The sequence below is a fragment of the Penicillium robsamsonii genome (assembly GCF_028829455.1).
Source record: "Penicillium robsamsonii strain IBT 29466 chromosome Unknown utg000003l_segment0_segment0, whole genome shotgun sequence".
NCBI classification, from domain to species: Eukaryota; Fungi; Ascomycota; class Eurotiomycetes; order Eurotiales; family Aspergillaceae; genus Penicillium; species Penicillium robsamsonii.
Genome location: NW_026643221.1, coordinates 4,945,525 through 4,965,768, shown reverse-complemented (window position 1 = coordinate 4,965,768; position 20,244 = coordinate 4,945,525). Strand labels below are relative to the sequence as shown.

General features: G+C 48.9%; 7 protein-coding genes across 7 annotated transcripts; 5 read left to right on the top strand and 2 right to left on the bottom strand.

The window, feature by feature from the left end:
• Positions 1–1,120: 1,120 nt before the first annotated feature.
• N7447_006642 (homeobox domain-containing protein) lies at positions 1,121–2,899 on the top strand (the record flags this gene model as incomplete). Its single annotated transcript, XM_057230904.1, has 4 exons — positions 1,121–1,707; positions 1,760–1,897; positions 1,957–2,591; positions 2,661–2,899. 4 exons carry the CDS (start codon positions 1,121–1,123, stop codon positions 2,897–2,899), a joined length of 1,599 nt encoding a protein of 532 aa, XP_057085994.1.
• Positions 2,900–4,040: 1,141 nt separating this feature from the next.
• On the top strand, positions 4,041–4,494 carry N7447_006641 (putative copper resistance protein Crd2; the record flags this gene model as incomplete). The annotated part of the gene is made up of 3 exons (XM_057230903.1): positions 4,041–4,200; positions 4,263–4,358; positions 4,424–4,494. The coding sequence occupies 3 exons, from the start codon at positions 4,041–4,043 to the stop codon at positions 4,492–4,494; spliced, it is 327 nt and encodes a 108-aa protein (XP_057085993.1).
• Positions 4,495–5,563: 1,069 nt separating this feature from the next.
• N7447_006640 (AP-2 complex subunit alpha) lies at positions 5,564–8,563 on the top strand (the record flags this gene model as incomplete). The annotated part of the gene is made up of 4 exons (XM_057230902.1): positions 5,564–6,015; positions 6,067–6,401; positions 6,455–8,394; positions 8,453–8,563. 4 exons carry the CDS (start codon positions 5,564–5,566, stop codon positions 8,561–8,563), a joined length of 2,838 nt encoding a protein of 945 aa, XP_057085992.1.
• Positions 8,564–8,844: 281 nt separating this feature from the next.
• Positions 8,845–9,684, bottom strand: N7447_006639 (YggS family pyridoxal phosphate enzyme; the record flags this gene model as incomplete). Its single annotated transcript, XM_057230901.1, has 1 exon — positions 8,845–9,684. One exon carries the CDS (start codon positions 9,682–9,684, stop codon positions 8,845–8,847), a length of 840 nt encoding a protein of 279 aa, XP_057085991.1.
• A 1,500-nt stretch (positions 9,685–11,184) lies between these two features.
• Positions 11,185–11,475, top strand: N7447_006638 (uncharacterized protein; the record flags this gene model as incomplete). Its single annotated transcript, XM_057230900.1, has 1 exon — positions 11,185–11,475. One exon carries the CDS (start codon positions 11,185–11,187, stop codon positions 11,473–11,475), a length of 291 nt encoding a protein of 96 aa, XP_057085990.1.
• Positions 11,476–12,083: 608 nt separating this feature from the next.
• N7447_006637 (histone deacetylase hosB) lies at positions 12,084–14,867 on the top strand (the record flags this gene model as incomplete). The annotated part of the gene is made up of 1 exon (XM_057230899.1): positions 12,084–14,867. One exon carries the CDS (start codon positions 12,084–12,086, stop codon positions 14,865–14,867), a length of 2,784 nt encoding a protein of 927 aa, XP_057085989.1.
• A 1,653-nt stretch (positions 14,868–16,520) lies between these two features.
• On the bottom strand, positions 16,521–18,073 carry N7447_006636 (tellurite-resistance/dicarboxylate transporter family protein; the record flags this gene model as incomplete). Its single annotated transcript, XM_057230898.1, has 3 exons — positions 16,521–16,872; positions 16,924–17,650; positions 17,704–18,073. The coding sequence occupies 3 exons, from the start codon at positions 18,071–18,073 to the stop codon at positions 16,521–16,523; spliced, it is 1,449 nt and encodes a 482-aa protein (XP_057085988.1).
• Positions 18,074–20,244: the final 2,171 nt, after the last annotated feature.

Sequence of the window (20,244 nt, the reverse complement as noted above, 5' to 3'; positions counted from 1 at the left end):
CCTTATGGCTAAAAGGGCTTTAGACCGGATATAGGTATTGGATCGGGGGCTATGATTTATTCTCCGAGCCGATCCTTTTAGTTTCTGATACTGATACTACCTATCTGTATTGTATACCATCTATACCATATGTAACCTGATGTTTTACCATCGAGGTCAACGGCTGCCGCTATGGACCATTTGGTATAGGATCTTCATCCAGGTAAATAGATCGGGTGCTGATCTGTGGACTCGCTCAGTCTATGATCTGTTGGACTTTCTACATACATGTACAACGTTAGTCTCACGCCCCTCAGGCCCGCCCACGGAGAATTGATTTTAGCTAGACTCCCTGTATTTGCATGGTCTATCTCTCTATGATTATTATTATTTTTGGGCATTGAAGATTCTGATCTATCCAAGCCGTTAACCTAAGCATATATCTACACAAAGTATACAATAGAAGTATGGAATTTATCGGGCCAAAGTTGTGGACCCTGGGGGCCATTCCGTTTAATATCGTATTTTCCACTGTTACCTCGCTTGGCTATTAAGTCCTATTTGCCTCACATATCTCCGGTCGATCCTAGTCTAGCGGCATTATGTGTCCCAGGTACCACATTTTCACTTTGGTGGATGCTTCTCTCTTAACATCTTATAGCTACTACCTAGCTGCGTAAAGATCATCAATCGGAACCGATCTCAGATCCAAAGAAAAAAAAAAAAAAAAAGAATAAAAGGCTGGAGACAGTTGTCCCGCTTGACGTATCCTCGTTTGGGCCTTGTTTTCTGCTTTCTCCTCTTCTGGGAAAACACACCTGTTCCCTTTCACCTGACACACTTTTTGGCGCTTTACTCCCCTTTCTTATTTTCCTCTGGAAGCTTCACCCTTTAATTGCAGAAACCCTGATACTTTTTTACCCTTTTTACGCCGGCACTTCCCAAGACCCACCAACGTCTCATATCGGGGGAATCTACTGTTTCCTTTTTGGGCTAGAATTTCTCCTATTGTGTCTGTTGACGAAAGTCTTTTGACTCTATTTCTTTGTCCTTTTCAAAGACCTTGTTGGTTTTGAACTATCGCGGGTAAGGGCAATATACACACACAAACGCACCCCATATCCAAACTTAGACCCTTACCATGTCAGTGGGCGGCCCTTGCCTTTGGTTGCCTTCGTTATCTTCACCAGTTCCTTCGCCCCTATCTGCAGTTTCATCTCATCTGTCAGCCCGAAACAGCGAGAGAATCTCTTTAGGGCCCAGAACTATCTCACCACGGCTATCTGTGCAGAAGAAAGGGGAGCGTGGCGTTCCTGTTGCTGTGCACGTACCCGCCCGTCCTGTGGAGATGCAATCGGCTGGTTATAAGGCTGAGAAAGCCTCGAATAACCCGGTGGCACAACCTGTCAGCATGGGTTCAGCACCGTACTTGGGGAGAGATGTCTCACGAGAGACGGTGAACCACCGCTTGGAGGCGGCGAAACAGGATATGCTTCCTCGTGTGAAGTTGGAGATCCCGAGTCTGAATCAGCGGGGTTTTTCGTCTGTTCAGCCCCTGGTCGGGCACGGTCATCCTGAAGAGATGGGTGTTTCATCCTTCTCGGGCCATGACTTGAGAGACGACCACGAGAGAGAATCGACAATCAGCCCTGATGACGATAAGGATATGATGGGCAGTGATGACAACAGATCACCTTCCATGGAGAAGAAAAAGATGAAGCGATTCCGGTACCAATGTCTGAATTCGGGGTATAGCGCATTGTTGCTGACAGAAGTTTAGTTTAACACATAACCAAACCCGCTTTCTGATGAGTGAGTTCACTCGCCAGGCACATCCCGATGCGGCTCATCGAGAACGCCTGTCGAGGGAAATTCCTGGGTTGACCCCGCGTCAAGTGCAAGTCTGGTTCCAAAATAGGTAGGGTGCTCCGCCAGTTTGAATTGTCTGTCCTTGGCTAACGTGAGATGTACGGTCAGGCGAGCAAAGCTCAAGCGTCTCACTACGAATGATCGGGAGAGGATGCTCAAATCTCGAGCCCTTCCCGACGACTTCGATACCACAAAAGTTCTCCGCACGCCCTTCGAGGGCAAACAATCAGGTGTCACGCCAGTGGCATCCCCACAAGGCTATGCCGCTCCAAATCCAGATTTCGGGTCTTTGAGAACACTGCGTACCGATTGCTATGCTCGGCCAAATGAAGACGAGTATCTTGTCTCGCCTCTCAGTTCTGCATCGACAGCAGGAACCTACATGTCCTCGACTGGACGAAATGACAGCCTGTCTCAGTCAAACATGATGTTCCGTCCTGCTGCGTCCGCCTCCATGTCCGATTTACATAGAACCATCCGCAACGATTACCCTGTCACCAGATCGAGCAGCTTGTCCGATGCATCGGCCAATCCCTCGGCATATGCGGGGTATCATATGCACAATCGCTTCGCGGGGCCGCAGCCAAATCAGCCAGGTCTACCGTATATGAGACGACCCATGGAATACGCTATACCCCGTCATCCAGGTATGGGGCCCTATGATCAACATCAATCGTTCGAGGGCTCGGTGTCACCGACAGACACTCAAGGTCCTCATATCACCTACGATATGAACAATCTTGGTTAGTCTTTTATATTTCCTTCTCACGACATCCTCCAAACGATTTTCTAACAGGATCACTTCCATACAGGCGCCCAACAACAAAACTATAATCTTGGAATGGGCTCTCAATTGTCAACCCAAGGCCGGCCCATGGCCACCATGCAGAGCCTACCAGTCTCGGCAGCACAAGATTATCGGCCCTATTCCTACGATGCTACCTCAGGCCCAATGGGCACACCAATTCCTTACACACAATCAAACACCTCAACTCTGAGTCTCCCAACTTCAGAGCCATCTTACAACTACCCCAACTATATTCAGCAGTGAGGGGAGGCTCAAAACAGTGGGCTTTAAAAAAAACCGGCCGCCACTTGTCTGCTATACGACACCCTCGTTCTGCTTTCCACATCTTCTCCCTCATCTCCATCTCATCTCTCATACCCACCTTCTGGTTAACTGGTTAGCTGGGTTAACCAAAGATCCGCGATCTATATCAGCGAGTATTAATCATTAATCATTCTCATAGCGTTGTTTCTGGGTTTTCTTTTGGGTGTTTTTCTTTCTTTTTCTGTGTCCTGTGTTATCAATCATCCTTTTAAATCCCTTTTTCTTGCTTGCATTTGCATTCTTTGTTTGATTTCACCATGTTGTTCCCATTTTTGTCACGTTTCCTTTGGTCTGGTCGGGTCTGGTCGGGTCTGAAATCTAGCGATCATTGTCTGGGAGACACTTTGTCTAATATTAATTGTTTCTGATCTCGCTGCATAGCCTCGGGGTGAAAGGTTGAAATGGTATATAGATGCTACTGTGTATAGAAGCAGACAGACCATCAAGTCTATAATTTACTTGAACCAAATAAACCAAGTTGTCCTTGACATTTCTCTACTTTCATCTACTTTCATAGGTAAGCATACAATATCTGATTATTTACTCCGTACTCCGTACTAGCAACAGACTTGACTCATTGAGGTCAAAGCTCCCGATGCAACTAAACAATGGGTCGCTTGCGTGCATACTATAAACCCAACACAACCAACGACATGGCCCTGGTCATCCAAATCATACCCATCGAATTAGAATCGAGATGAAAGTAATCAAATCCCCCTTTTCTCAACACATCCACAGTCAGTCCAGATTGTCCAGCCACTCAAGAGGCATGTATTTGCTTGTCTCCCCGATGGGCCAATCAGCATCCACCGAAACAGAACACCGTACCACGTGACACTATCACTCTCAACCAATCAAAGCACAGCAATTGATAATCATTACCCTCTGACGCATGCAGAACAAGTATAAAGGAACTCGTAGACGCAGTGTATTATTTTCTTTCTCTCAGACACACTCATCTTGATTCAAAAAACAATATCATTTCTGTATCTTCCATCTTGCAAACTCACAAACTCACGAATCCCTCCCCTTCATCAACATCACCTCTCAATCTTCAAAAACCACGTCATATCCCGCCAAAATGGTCCACCCTGCTATGACCTGCTGCAAGACCGCCAATGACGGCTCCTGCGTCTGTGCCGCTCAGGCCAAGTGCTCCTGCGGCGAGCAGAGCGCCCTCCACTGCAGCTGCAACAAAGCTTCCTCTGAGAACACCGTGTCTGGTCCCCGCTGCTCATGCCGTATGTAATCCCATTCTGATAATTTGGGAAACAAAACATAGATACTGACCTGCTTGAAATAGGCTCTCGCCCAGCTGGCCAGTGCACCTGTGAGCGCGCAGTGACCGAGAACCAGCCTGTCGCTGGTGAGACCTGTGCCTGTGGCAGCCGTCCCCAAGGTGAGTTTTGGTTCCCTTTTAATGTGATATGTCGCATTGAATTCCCTGCTAACTTATGGCTTTAGCTTCTTGCACCTGTGAGAAGGAGGCTGCTATTGAGTCCGCCCTTGAGGTTGACTTCACTACCAGTGCTTAAGTGACTCAGTCCGCTTATATCTTTCCTTTGATGGGATTTCTCTATCATTGATAATTGCATTTCCTCTCATCCCCGCCTTGGTGGGATGGCGGCGTCTTGGGCTTGGGCTTGGGCTTTTTTTTTATTGGTTGATATTTGCTTTGGGGTTTGCTTTATCATTAACTACTGCACGAGATATGAAATGAGATATTAATGTTGTCCGATTTTCACTACAATATATATAATACAAAACGCAAAGGAAGAATTGTGAGAATGTAGGCTATATTTGTTTAGTGCGCACTAACACCTATCGAAATGGACTTGGATGGCTTTGAAATGGAAATCTACTACTCAAAATAGACCTGGTACCACGTGTCGAGCCTCCCAAAGCTTGTTTAGAATGTAATATGTATATCGAGGGTAATGCATCGAGAAGAATTATAAATCAGCCTCTTTTCCAAGTGTCCTTACTATCTTATTTCACATGGAATCGGTCTGCTCATAGTTCATCCAAATTAACACAACCCTCACTTATACTTACTCCTTGCACCGCCACATCGGATCAGTATTCTTCCGCCGCCACATGCAGCCACAGCGGAACCCGGGCTGATCGACAGCGGAAGTGACCCAATGAAATACAAAGCAGACAAGTTACGGGGATGGACTCATCTCGACTTCGCGTATTGCTCGGCTTGTTTTTCCAGGGATCTCTAAACTGAGCGCTATTCTGTACGTTGCAGCCCCCGCCACTCAATCGGTACCTCCGGCCCACACCAACCACTGCTGACAAGCTCCCCCAGGATCCAACTCCCTCACACCACACCCAACCCCCTGTTTTCCAAGGAGCTTCCACGAACTCGGAAATTTATCATCCGACACGCTGCATGGTCAATGCCCCATAATCGACACGCCAGCATAACCGGGACATGGTTGTGTGACGTTGTGCGTCCGATCGCGAACCCCCTGAGGTGATAATCCCGCGTGGCATGCGAGGACGCACCTCGAGCGAGAACCCCACCATACCATAGTTGTCGATTTTTTTTTCTCTCTTCAGTCCGCGAGATAAACACGCTACACTGCTGCCGTCGCGATGTCGTCGATGCGAGGGCTTGTGCAGTTCATTGCTGATCTGCGGAATGCCCGCGCTAGAGAACTCGAGGAGAAGCGCGTGAATAAGGAGCTGGCCAATATTCGGCAGAAGTTTAAGTCTGGCAATCTTAATGGTTACCAGAAGAAGAAATACGTTTGCAAATTGCTCTATGTCTACATTCAGGGTTATGATGTGGACTTCGGCCATCTCGAGGCTGTTAACTTGATATCTTCGACTAAGTACTCTGAGAAGCAGATCGGATACTTGGCTGTCACGTTGTTTTTGCATGAAGAGCATGAGCTGCTTCATTTGGTCGTCAACAGTATTCGGAAAGATTTGCTCGATCATCATGAATTGAATAACTGCTTGGCCCTGCATGCTGTGGCTAATGTCGGTGGTAAAGAGCTCGGAGAAGCGCTGGGTTCGGAGGTTCACAGGCTTCTTATCTCACCGTGAGTTTGGGACGTTACTCTTTTTTTAATGGTTATTCTGACATTTTCCAGTACCTCCAAATCTTTCGTCAAAAAGAAGGCTGCTTTAACACTGCTTCGGCTGTACCGCAAATACCCCGGCATCGTGCGAAACGAATGGGCCGAAAGGATCATATCGATCATGGATGATCCTGACATGGGAGTAGCGCTCTCCGTCACCTCTTTGGTCATGGCGCTAGCTCAGGACTTGCCAGAGGAATATAAAGGCTGTTATGTCAAGGCTGCGCAGCGATTGAAGCGGATTGTGGTTGACAACGATATCGCTCCGGACTACCTCTACTACCGTGTACCATGTCCATGGATCCAGGTCAAGTTCTTGCGCCTGTTGCAATACTATCCTCCATCAGGTATGTTTATTGCTGTGGATACTTGTAACTCAGTTTCTCATAAACAATTACAGAGGACAGCCATGTTCGCGAGATTATTCGAGAGTCCCTCTCCCAGATGATGCAAACTGCAATGGAAACACCCAAGAATGTCCAGCAGAACAATGCCCAAAACGCCATCCTCTTCGAAGCCATCAACCTCCTTATTCACCTCGACTCTGAACACAATCTCATGCTGCAAATCTCCACTCGCCTAGGCAAATACATTCAGTCTCGGGAGACCAACGTCCGATACCTTGGTCTGGATGCGCTGACCCATTTTGCCGCTCGAGCCGAAACCCTTGACCCGATTAAGAAGCACCAGAACATCATCCTGGGCTCGCTTCGAGACCGCGACATCAGTGTTCGTCGCAAAGGATTGGACCTGTTGTACAGCATGTGCGATACCAGTAATGCCGGCCCCATTGTAAACGAGCTTCTGCGATACCTGCAGACTGCCGATTATGCCATTCGAGAGGAAATGGTGCTTAAAGTTGCCATCCTTACCGAGAAATACGCCGCTGATGCACAGTGGTACATTGACATGACATTGAAACTGCTCTCACTGGCAGGCGAACATGTTAACGACGAAGTATGGCAACGAGTGATTCAGATCGTGACCAATAACGAAGAACTACAAGCCTATGCAGCACACACCCTGTTGGGCTACATGAAGTCCGATTGCCACGAAAGTTTGGTGAAAATCGGCTGCTACGTCTTGGGCGAGTACGGCCACCTCATCGCCGACAACGCCGGCTCAAGCCCCATCGAACAATTCCTGGCCCTGCAGGCCAAGATGTTCTCTAGTTCCGACAACGCACGGGCCATGATCCTCTCCTCGTTTGTCAAGTTCGTGAACTTGTTCCCTGAAATCAAACCTCAGCTTTTGCAAATCTTCCGCCTGTACAGCCATTCCCCCGATTCCGAACTGCAGCAGCGAGCATTTGAGTACCTGTCGCTGGCGACTCTCCCGACCGACGATCTGCTGCGAACGGTCTGCGATGAGATGCCGCCATTCTCGGAGCGAACCTCCATTCTACTTTCACGGCTACACCAAAAGACAGCCGGTGCGAGTGAGAAGAAGACCTGGGTCATCGGTGGCAAGGACGCAAATGCGGACAAGCAGGAAATGCTCTTGGCACAGAACACCGGTCTCAAGCGCACCTTCACGACAATCGTTCATGGCACGCGCACTGGGTCTGGCAGCACCCCGGTTAGCCCGGCAAGCGCGTCCAATACGGCCAGTGCATCGGGCGATTTGGCAGGCCTAGACCTCAGCGGTCCATCAGCTCCGGCTCCCAATATGGCCAGTGCCGCTCATCTGACCCCAGAATGGGACGTTGGTTACAACCGACTGTTCTTCTCGCGTGAAGGTGTGCTTTTCGAAGATGCACAGATCCAGGTCGGACTGCGCTCGGAGTACCGCGGTCCTATGGGTGTCGTGAAGCTCTACATCTCGAACAAGTCCACATACCCCATCGGGTCTCTTACCACCACCGTCGACAATCCAGCCTCTCCTCAACTGAAAATCGACACGAAGAACCTACCTGAACCAACAATCCCGGCTGCTGGGCAGACACAACAGACTCTGTTCTGCACCGCCCACGGTCCCTTCACGGATGCGCCTACCATCCGTATCTCATACTTGGCCGGTGCTCTCCAGGCCTACACACTCCAGCTGCCTGTCCTGATGCATCGCTACATGGAATCGTCGTCTCTGTCAGCCGAGGAATTCTTTAAGCGCTGGCGTCAGATTGGGGGTGGCCCGCTAGAGTCCCAGAAGACCTTTGGCTTGCTGGGTAAGAATAAGGTCATCAACGAACGATTCACTCGGAGAATTGTCGAGGGATTCGCATTCAAGATTCTGGATGGTGTCGATCCAAACTCTGAAAATATTGTTGGCTGCGCGGTGTACCAATTCGAGGGAGGTAAGACGGGCTGTCTGCTGCGGCTGGAGCCCAACTACGGGAAGAAGGTATGTATTAGAGCTCTTCCTATTCGTTTGGTATCTTCATGCTAACTATTTCATTCAGATGTATCGCGTAACTGTTCGTGCCACCCAAGAAGAGGTACCGCAGTCACTGGTCAGACAGATGGAGTTGAAGCTGGCGCAGGGCATGAAAGCAGACGAAGCATTTGATTAGGGCGTCTGCAGGTGATATGGAAGCATTCATGTATATCTCTAATTAGATTACCAAGTCAAATATTAGCAAGTGTTCCTAGTGGAACATCGCATCTCTTTGTGTATAAATCCTTGCCAGTAAAGTAATAAATAGAGGTGCTAGTTATATATACGGTACATCTAATAATCAGCATTCTCAGTGGTGATACATCCCCACCAGAAGCCCAACAACTTTTTAGGATCTAATCTTCACATCAACGCAAAAAGAAATATCGTGACTCATAACCACCTCAGCCCTCAAGCTCAAACAATGCTTGCCTCCGCCTTAGGCGGCCGATCCCCGAAGATCGTGGTTCCAACCCTTACCTGATCGCTACCAAGAGCAATCGCCCCCTCGAAATCTGAGCTCATACCCATACTAAGCTCCAATTCAGCCTCATCCCCAACCAAGCCAAGCTCCTTGACCACTCGATCCCTCGTCTCCCTCAAACAAACAAAGTCCTCATTTTCATTCTCCACCGTCGTCGCCCGCGATCTCGCAATAGCACCAATGGTCATAAAACCCTGCAACTTGAGCCGGGGACACTGCTCGCGAACATATCGACAAAGCGCTGTCGCCGCAGAGGGTTCAACGCCAGCCTTATTCTCCTCGCCAGATGTATTAACCTGGACATAGATGCGCAGTCTCCCATCCTCGTCGTGGTTCGTAGCAGCCATATCAGGTCCCCTCTCGCCCCACCCTTTATCCAGCAGCTTCGCCTTTTTCTCCGAGTCGACACTCTCGACGGCCCACAGCCCGCGCACATCCCGCGCAAGCGTCACGCACTTGTTGCTCTGCAGCCCGCCAATGAAGTGCCATTTGATGCTTGCCGGCAGCAGTCGCGATTTCTCGAGTAGTTCTTGCAGGTAGTTCTCGCCAAAGTGGAGTTGCGATCCTGGGGCTTGGTGCAATGCTAGGGCGTCGGCCGCGGGCTTGAGCTTGGAGACAGCTACGAGTCGAATTGGTTTGCTGGGGATTGGGGCTTGGAGGGCGGCTGTGCTCACTCGCGCGCGCACGGCCGTTAGGTTTGAAAGAAGTGCAGCGGCACGCGCTGGTGTTGCCGGGGTCATTGTTGGGGGTTCGGGTGGTGTGTTGGTTGTCATTGCAGTTTGGGTGGGGTTATTTGTTGGTGTTGTGTTGATTGTGATTGTTGGTGTTGCTCGGCTGGTTTGGGGTGTACTCCTTTTTGAGGATTTGTTATTGGGCGTTTGGTGGTTTGATAAAAGCTCCGTTACGAATTGCAATGATGTGTTCAATTGAATCGAGGCAAATCAAATCCGAGCTATGGATCGAAGGTGGACTTTCTATTAGAGCCTTAGGCATCAATTTCGGGGAATACCTCGGTGCACGTGACCTGCATGCACCGCCACCTGTTCTCCGCCTCATAGTTTATTTCATTTCTTCCGTTTGCGTCTCTAAAGATGGTGAGATCATTTATCTCGATCTACCCAAGAATGTCAACCAAGATCCAAACTCTATTTATCATTTTTCTTCGGCGCTAAATGATACAGACACCAGGCAGGTAATCCCGGGATCCTGGCGGCAAGCCAAACAGACTCTGCTCCAATCATGGATCTGCATACTCGGAAAAGAGACCCCCACGGAGCGCCGGGTATGAGCGGATCCTCAACCTGTCAGGGCTGACTGGCTTTCGGCTGGGCTTGTCGATCAGATTTGTCGCCGTTGAGTTTCAAACTCCTTTGATGCAGGATCTCGATCCCTATTTTTAATCTTTCTGCATGATTTTATTTCTGGCATTGCTTTCGTTGAACCTGTTGAAACACAACGATAGCCGCCTTTCTTTTCTGGTCTGTCTGCCAAGATCAATCCCATTTTCATTACCTCACTTCGTAACCTCCTGTCTCCATCCGGGCTCTTGCCAAGTTTGTTGCCTAGATTCTGACTTAAGACGGGAGTACGGAGTATGTATTAGACCTAGCAAAAATACCAAGCGCCGTCGAGAGTACGACCTCAGATGTAACCTGTAGCTCTCAGTAGAAAGATCTAGGCAAAGTATAAACCCACCAATAATAATAGTATTAATCATGAAGCCCACTTATAATATAATTACATACCACAATAATCAAAGGAAAGGGTTTCTTTGACGTCAGCTCCAATCAATAGCCGTGGTCCCATTCATGGACCGGTCAATGACTATTCACTCATCATTACATTAGCCTGCAACTTAAAGAGCTTATTATCTGCCCCCCTGTACCTCCGATCCTTTTTTTACTTCTTGCTGATCCCTTCAAATCTCCATCTCACATCCCATTTCAGCTGGTCTGAACAAAGTTTTTTAAAAAGCTCCAAACATCTCGACATCACCGGCTACAAAGCATACTTTCCGTGGCTTTCCGATCAGGCTTAGTAGCTACTCCAACGCCAGAAACCATTTACATATTGAGCATTTGACATCCTCATTTCCTTGCCAATACATCATTCATCTCACGGTCACTTGCTCAACCCACTTCCAAACCCACAAATCCATATTGTTCTTCATCCATCAACTATCAAGTATCAAAAACGCATCTTGGGCACCTGCAGGGCCCCCTGCAAAGTCAACTGTCAACAAGTTTTAAGAAAATCATTCAACAAAATCAGTCATGTGCCGCCAATATTTCACACACTACGAATGGTGCCAGTGCGAAGAAGATGCCGGCACCAGCGTCTGCGCCGCGCACCGTCGGAATGGCTGCCCGGGCATCAGCGTCGAGACCGTTCACATGCACTGCTTCTGCAACTCACACGCCACGCGCGGTTTCGAGTCCGAGAAGGAGACCCGCAAGAAGGAGAATAAGGTGCGCCGCCGATCTCAAGATTCCCTTGACGAGAAGGATTCTTTCGGCCGCCGTTGGTATCAGTGGTATCAATGGCGAGGTCTGCGGTCGCGTTAAGTGACTACACCTACATTAGATTTTTTTTTCTTCTCTCTTTGTCTATCTTACTACGACTTTCGGTGTTGGGGGATTTGAGCTCTCGGTTTGGGAAACGGAACTCTGTGGGTTTACGGCGTTCCATCACATGGATGCAATGATCTAGATGATCTGCATGTGATTCGATTCTTGTCTTTATTTGAAACCTTTTTTTTCTGTCTATTTTATACTAGAGATGAGTCCTACTAGAGAGTGCAGGAAGCATAGTTGTGGATTGTTACGCTATCAATGAAGAGAATACAATATCAACGAATGTGTCACAGTTAAACAATAAGGATCAAGTCAAAGGAGGTGAGATCAATAACAATAGAAATATAAACAATAGAAATATAATATTAAAAAGATATAGATGTCGTTGGATGTCGTTGTTCTATGCTATAGAGATCGGCCGAACCCTTGCCCCATGTGGCTTAACCCAAACATGTGAATCCCCACATTTCCTTGTCTCTTTGTTTCCCCTTCCCTATTCATCCAACCTCGACCTATCATCTCTCGGCTTTCACTCCGTATTGAATGAGAAGAAACATCGTGTATTGCAAACCCTTTGTGGCAGAGTTGATATCTGCAAGATGGATCCATACAAGCTCCCCTCCACTCAGGAGGACCCACCACTATTCGGGGACAATGGGGTCAATAACAACAATATCGATGAAGCGCATTGTAAATTGATCGACTCTCTGGATCGCCTGACTCTGGCGACAGCGACCCCATTGCCTCCATCACCTCGTCTTTCTTCTATTCCATCGAATCTTCCCCCTAGATCTGTTCAAGCCACTCGGCCTGTGCCTGTTATTCCTCTACATGCCAACCAGCCTGTTCAATCTGTCACTTTACAGTCAAATCAACCTGTTCAACTTGTCTCACCACAGACAGCCGGTTCTGTTTCTTTTCAGGACGAACGACGCAAGTCAATTACACCACTACAAAAGCGCAAGTCCACTGCATCTCTTCGGTCGGTCTCACAACCGCTCAAATCTTCATCTCCAACTCCTGATCCTTCACGCCGCATATCACTCACCTCTGCGGGGCTGCCAACCACTGCAACTTCACCCGCGATGCACCCCGCACGCCTTGTATTCAGCCCAGCTCCAGAGGCTCCAATTCCGACTGCTTCGTCTGTCGCCGCGGAGCACTTCTCAAAGGAGCTTGAATTGCACCGATCTGGTGGTATCAATACTCAAACTGCTGTTATTGTTCATGACGACTGCTATGGTCATCGTTACTCCCAGCTTGAAGCACCAAAACGGACTCTTGAGAGAATTGTCGAAAGACCGGAGCGCATCCGTGCCTGCGCTGTAGGCATCTCTGCAGCTTATGTCCTCCTCGGCTCTCGGTATGCGGAAGGTCTCGCGCCAAACCCAAGTTTGAGCTTGAGGAACATCGACGTTCCTTTTCAGATTCTCAAGACTGATCGCAAAGTGCATTTGTCTGATACTGCTGTTACGGATGTCCATGGAATCCAATGGATGTCAGAATTGAAATGGATGGGGGACATTGCAGAGTCACGTCTCATCATGGATGGTAATGAACTTGCCAGGCAACAAACGGAAGAACACGACGGGCTTGGGACAAGTGGTCCTGCTCTAAATACCAACGACCTCTACTTATGCTCAGAGTCTGTGAACGCCTTCCAAGGAGCCCTGGGGGGCATCTGCGAGGGCGTGGATCTTGTTTTCGACTCTGGTACGATTCAGCGCGCATTTGTCTGCATTCGACCTCCTGGTCACCACTGTTCGGCTAACTTCCCTTCTGGCTTTTGCTGGATCAACAACGTTCATGTCGGAATTTCCCACGCAGCGACAGACCACGGTCTGACCCACGCTGCTATCCTTGACTTCGATCTTCACCACGGCGATGGGTCTCAGGACATTGCATACGATCACAACTCCAGATTGCTCAACAAAACACAAAGGGCCAACTTGGCCAAAACCGATGCTACGAAATTCAAGGAATATGAAGACGCTTCTCCATATACCAAAGCAGCGATTGGCTACTACAGTTTGCACGACGTGAACTCTTTCCCTTGCGAGAACGGCGAGCGCGACAAAGTCATGGGTGCCAGCCTCTGTGTCGAAGCACACAATCAATCCATTTGGAACGTTCATCTCGAAAAGTGGGCCGATCTTGATGAGTTCTGGAAATTATACCAGACGAAATACAACGCATTGCTCACCAAAGCCCGCTCCTTTCTTCGCGAATGGACAATTGAACTCAACCAAGAACGACAAGAGAATCCGAATTCTCCAGTGCCCAAGGCGGCAATCTTTATCTCTGCCGGGTTTGATGCCAGTGAGTGGGAAGGCAACGGCATGCAACGCCACAGCGTGAAGGTGCCGACTGAATTCTACGCCAAGTTCACCGCGGATGTTATCCGCATGTCGCAAGAGGAAGGCCTCGGTGTCGAGGGGCGTGTCATCAGCATCCTCGAGGGCGGCTACAGTGACCGCGCGTTATCCTCCGGTGTTCTCAGTCATCTCTCAGGTCTCAGTGAGAACTCAGAGTACAAGACTGAGTGGTGGTCTCCCAATCAGCTGAAAGAATTGGATGCCATCATGGCTCCAGCGCCCAGCAAAGGGCGCAAGAAGGGTGCTGCCACCTACCTGACAGCCACCAAATCCTTTGCGGCAAAGGCCATCGCCCCCGGGAGAGACCGAAAGTCCACCGGGGAACTCGATACCAACATCGCCGCCCCTTTGCCAGAAGTGAGCTGGGCGGTGGCCACCGGGGAGCTGTCAAAGCTCATAATCCCCGATGGCCGCCAGACCCTGAGCTGCCGCCCGGCGGAGTTAAACCGCCAGCGACGGGAGCAGAGCGCCCAGGATGGGGGTCTCGACATCCCCATCCCCGAGAAACGGCGCCAACTGCGCTCGCGCAAGCCTAAGGAGTCGACCCCCATGCCCACCACACCCCGCCCTGCCACACCACGGCGCCAGGCCCGCAAGGGCGTGAATACTCCCAAGACCACCATTGCCGCCACGACCCTCCCTGCTGCCTCCCACGAGGCCTCCCCGTCTGTGGGTGCCTCCCGTCGGAAGAGCACCAGTCTGACGCGGGCGGGAACTCCACGCCGGGGTGTCAGCCCCTTGAACCTCCCCCCAGTTCCCCAGATTCCAACTTCTGTGGGGGGAGGCAGGGGCTGCACTCGGATAATTCTCAACATGCCGGCGCGGGAGCCCGGTCGTGGCCGCAAGTTATCTGGCGGTGCGGTTGACCACCACCGCCGTGGTCGAGGCTCAAGATCCCCCAAGAAGGGGAAGACGAAGCGTGGGAGCAACTCCGGCGGAAGCTCGGCTACCTCCGCCGACAGTTCTCCCCTAATCGTGGCCAAGGATGCCGTGATGGAGGATGCTTAAGGCGGCAGGCACCGCATTTTTTAACATATTAATTCGATACCCTGTATGATTTTTGTATAATTTATTGTTTGATTTCTCTCATCTTCTGTGGTTACTTGTCACTCTGTGGACTCTGTAGGGATGACATTGGGATGATATTGGGATAAACAAGCCTAGCTCGATCTATTTGTAGAAGACAAGCAAATCGATTGGCTGTGTAGTCCATTATACGCAATCTTCATATCTTGCTGCCAAAGCATGAATGCTACAAGTTGCGTGCACAAGTCCATTCCTTGTGTCCTTCTATGGTTTAGTTTTATTGTATACCCTCACTTCCTCGGGGAAGAAGAGAAGGGCAAAGAAAAAACCCGTATCATAGACCAGAGCGCTATATATGAGTCAACAATTGAGTTAGGCGCAGTCTTGGAATATCGCAAGCTAACTCCCCATCGTAGTGGTCTTCACCAATCCACAAAGCCATCTGGGACCAGCTATCTCGTTGCAGTCGTAAGATTCCAGTGTACAGGGCACCAGTCAGCAGGCTCCCAACCAAGGAAATCCGATAAATGACCATCATCTCGGACAAGAATCTTATGGGTCTTGAAGTCACCGCAAGAGATAACTTTAGGAACAAGGCGGCTCGTGCCATTTACATCGCCTCTTCTAAACGTCAATCTGTCCACTCCAATACCAAAACAAACAGCAATCGTAGCGCGTCAAAAAAATATGTTGAAGCATGAACAGTACCAGCCCCAGAATCTATATAGTATTACATGGAATAGACCGTAAGCTATGCGTCTTGTTTTGCATGGAAGGGCTGGTGCTTCGGGTGTCGTTTTGCATGTTGACTGCATCGGTTGAGGCCAAGTGGAATCTGATCACAAGAAAGACGGTATCTCCATCTATACATCAACGTCCTATTCTATATCACTACGGTATATCATAGGCTTGGTCTAGGGCTGTCTTAGATCCTAGAGACACGGCATACTTGATTTATCAGGGGGCAGTCTTGTGTCAAACTTGGGAGTATACGAATTCGAAGGAGGGGAGAAGGGGGACGAGGAAAGGGGAATTTATACTCACAGGTGGGGTCGCGCCTTCCTCAAGATGATTCCAATCGCCAAACTAGGCTATCGTTCCAAAGTTGACACAGGCAAGCAAACGTCTGGATTCCTTCGGGTGCCTTAGCGTGCTGTATTGGGCGTTGAAACAAATTACCCGATGTACAACAATATGCAATGTTTGTATGGATTGAAAAGATTAACATATTCCTGAGTTCTCTTAGTTTCTTACATCGCCTCGTACAAATGTTTACTATACCCAGTTCCGTCAAATAATATAGAGATACCCAATCTTTCATCAAATGGGCCTGTGGTTTAGGGGTATAATACCCGCTTCGCACTACAATAGTGACTTGCGGGGGGTCCCGGGTTCAATTCCCGGCGGGTCCATTCTTTTTTGCTTTATGTTTTTTTTTTGATGGGCTTGTTGTATCTCTCTCGTCTTCTTTTTGTCTTTGCAATGTGCGTAGGGTATTTTTGGGGGGGACAAAAATGTTAGATTTAGTTGAGATTTGACCTTATTTGTACATTATAGTAAAATATACCAAGATCTTTGTGTTGTTCTTTGGTGTTAAAATTTCCACAAAACATCCAATATATATATATATTACACCTAGGTGTCTCCTAAACCCCCTGCTGCAGCCACTGGTTTAACCCGAAGAATCTCGAACCCACCCTCGTCTCTATCCTCGCCTTTCTGGGGCCACAGGATTTGTCGTGCCAAAATAGCTCGAACCATCATGTAGCAAACAAAAAAGTACATCAACAACAACGGGAGTATCGCCGCGCACCCAACAATCTCAATAGGCGTAGAGGAGAATGCCTTGCCAATAGCAAAAGTGGCAGTGATCAAGGCAGTATTAGGGAAAATAAATGAGTACCAGGTCATTGAGAAGACCATACGTCCATGCCCAATCGCCGACCAATGGGCTGCGCTTGCAATAATGAAGAAAAATATGGCCAACCTAGAGAAGAGTTAGACAAATCGCCAGAAACAGCCAGGGAGCCGAACATACCCCCAAAGCCAAAGGCATGAAAAATTAGCAACAATCTTCAACACATCGGCAGCCAGCGGCCCATTACCCATAAAATCGGCCGGAAACGACCTCTTCGCCCCCGCCGCCATATTCACCAACCCGGCAACCGTGAACCCGCTCGGTCCCACGGAAACAAACATACCAGGACGGAGATTTTCCCTCGGCAGCTTCTGTGTCATTAAACGGTAGATGAAGGCCGAGTACACCATCAACGAAACCAAGAAGCCAACTCCCTGGATAGTCATGCCGCCAATAATGACTGGCAGAGACTGCGACGGTTCCAGCTTCGCACTGAGAATCCCAGCATGCGGGCCAATAATGAGCATCGGATACGCGGGGAAAATCCAGATAGGAGTCATCTGCGCGATGGTGAATGTCTGTGTCGACCAAAGGAGGAGGTAGATGCCCGCCGAGAACATCACGGCGAGAGTGGCATCGATCCAGAATAGAACACAGACTGCGCGCATCAGCCATGGACCCGTGTTCTCAGGACCGTACTGCGAGATATTGATCAGGATCGTGCCGAAGGATACTATAGATGCGGGCACGAAAAGCGACTCTGTGGGATGCATGAACGACGCCTTGAATGTATACGGATAATGATAGAACCGAACAAGCAGAAGAGCCCAGATGATGAGATATAAAGCGACATTGACCAGGAAGACAACGGTACCAATCGTATCCAAGCCCTTGAACCGGAATGGAACTGGTCATTGTTAGAAAGGTTCAACTGAACAGAATGAAATCGACCATGCACACCTTGATACAAGACGTTAGCCAGCCCGCCCGTAGCCATAGTCAACGTAAAATACGCCCAGGTAACATGGCGAATGCGCTTCTTCCAGCTCAGCTCACCAGAAACCGTGCGCTTGAGCCCAAACAGGCCCAGCCCGTTATGCTCTTGGTACACACTGGCTTCCTTTTCCGGATTTGTTTTCGCAGTGGCCCGCGATGAGGCTCGCTGTAGTGCAGCCTCCAAGGCAGACGAATGAGCCTCGCGAACTCCGGGGGTTTCTTCAACGGCCCCCAGGACTGAAAGCGCCCGCTCGGCATCTTCTATCGTTGGCGTTCGGTACCCGTCTTCGCCGGGAATTCGCATGTGCCGGGGTAGATCGGGCTCGGTGGCCATCGCAGCTTACTGCGGTTTGACTCAACGAGTGTACACAAGGCTGAATACAAGCATGCGTAGCTTAAACTTCCCCTCCTTTCGTTCGGGGTTTCTATCGTGTGTAGCCTGCCTTGCGGATGATAGCATGGGCGGCAGTAAAGACAATATCACAAAAGCGCTAATATGCTAACAAGGGTTTCTGTCGAAGCCTTTCAATTAATAGCGACTGAAGATCTCTGTAGAGGAGAATAGACGGGTCGTTCGGATTTGAAGATCGACGTGAATCAATGTGGGGACCGTTGGCAAGAATCTACCAGTGGCAATGGCGAACGAACTATTGATCTTCCATTACATACAACGTTGTAAATATATGAGGGGTTTGGCGCATAAATGGCACCAACGCCGTTAAATCTCATCGTCGCTCCCCGGAATATCATATGCTAGTTCTCCGGCATGGACGGTGTCATTCGATGAGTCCGCCCTCGGGAATCGGCACGCATCCGGTGCTACCGGACGGTTTAAATTAAATTGCCAATCTATGGGGACTACCCAATTTTGAACAATGTTGTACCAAGCCTGACACAATGATTGACGCACCGGAGATCAAGTAAAAACTGGTCAACATCAATATAATTCATCTGGTTTGTGTCGAGCATCTCAATATGGTGTGGGGGTCCTTCCAAATGCGCAATTTCGCTTCCTCGCTCTGGTGAACTTGAACACCGTGAAATGTTCCAAAACAAGGATGCCCAAGTGGAAGATCATGCAACGAGTCACAGACAAAGTGGAGCGAGTCCAGCCAAATTATGGGGGTTGCTTTGAGAGATGAATAGTGTGGACCACCAGGTATGTAAATTTGCAGAGATATGTTCGAGATGCGGGTATAAAGAGGTGGAGCGGTTTACTTTGACTTATTTTCCGATTCGTTGACTCTACATTTATCCACATATGTAACTGTATGTACCGGATTTTAGGCCACGGTCGCGAATTTCCCGATCGGGGTGCCGCCGCTTTTATGAGGGCGCTCAGGCTCCTGCTCACTGAGTATTTCACAGCACGGGTGATCACTGTGAGCACTTAGGGTATACTTAGTAATGTAAAAAATATTGCTCAGTGAGCGCTCAGGGTATGCTCAGTGAACGCTCAGGCTATGCTCAGTGAGTGCTTAGGTCTGTTCAGTGAACACTCAGGTTTGCTCACTCCAGGCTTGTAATTCTAATAGTTCTTCCATCGGTCCGCCTACCAAGCTCGGAGCGGACGATCAAAGAAGGGAGACTGAGCTATTCTTGAACCAATAAAGTTTTCTGGCTTTTCACATTTTGTTTCTTTTACTGTTAGAAATATGCGGGTCCAATAGAGATTACGGAAGAGTATCTGACATCAGGATGAGTCGTTCATCAGGTAGACCTTAACTTTAAGGATAATCTTCCCCCATCTCTCTATTCTCTATACCCGAGACGATGACCTAGTCTTAACTAGCATACGGCTTCTGCGGTTAACAAAAGCTCAACATGCAATCTGCGGATAAGCCGACTCGATCAGAAATTGACTTGGCCTTGCCTGGAGAGAAAACTCAAGATGAAATCAAGATCGAAAAGAGTGGAGATATTGATGCTCTTTAACGGTATCGGTGGAACATGGTTAGAAAAGCGCCATCCTATGTTGGTAGAGCGATTGAGCTTCTCCGGATAGAATAAGACCTCCGAAATACTGTCTAGGAAGAGTAATGCCTCGCCAAGAAGCCTGAGGCCATAGGCAGCTGGCTACTCTATAGGGATGATGTATAGGCCGTGCTTCAGGCTTTGAAGAAGAGATATTGGTTGCTGGAACTCCAGTGGTGGAAAGTCCGAAACTCATTCGTGGAGGGGCCACTGATAAGAGCATTTGATCTGTGGCGATCACATCCTCTCTGGTATATGCACCGAGTTTTGTTCGAGGATTACGTGAGGAAGGGGGGATGCTGTAGCCGTGGCTGTGGATGTTGCGCTAATCGCAAGATTGATAAAACACGACAGCTTGGAGCTGGACATTGTATGGTGGAATGTGGATGTTGTCACTAGGCTCGGGGGTTTGAGCTTACTAAAAAAGAAAAGGAGGAATTCCTTAGGGATTTCTATATCGTGGATGATAATAGCTTTTACCGCTAAAGGGTCAATCGAGCTTCGATATGGGGGTTATCTCTTGATAGTCAT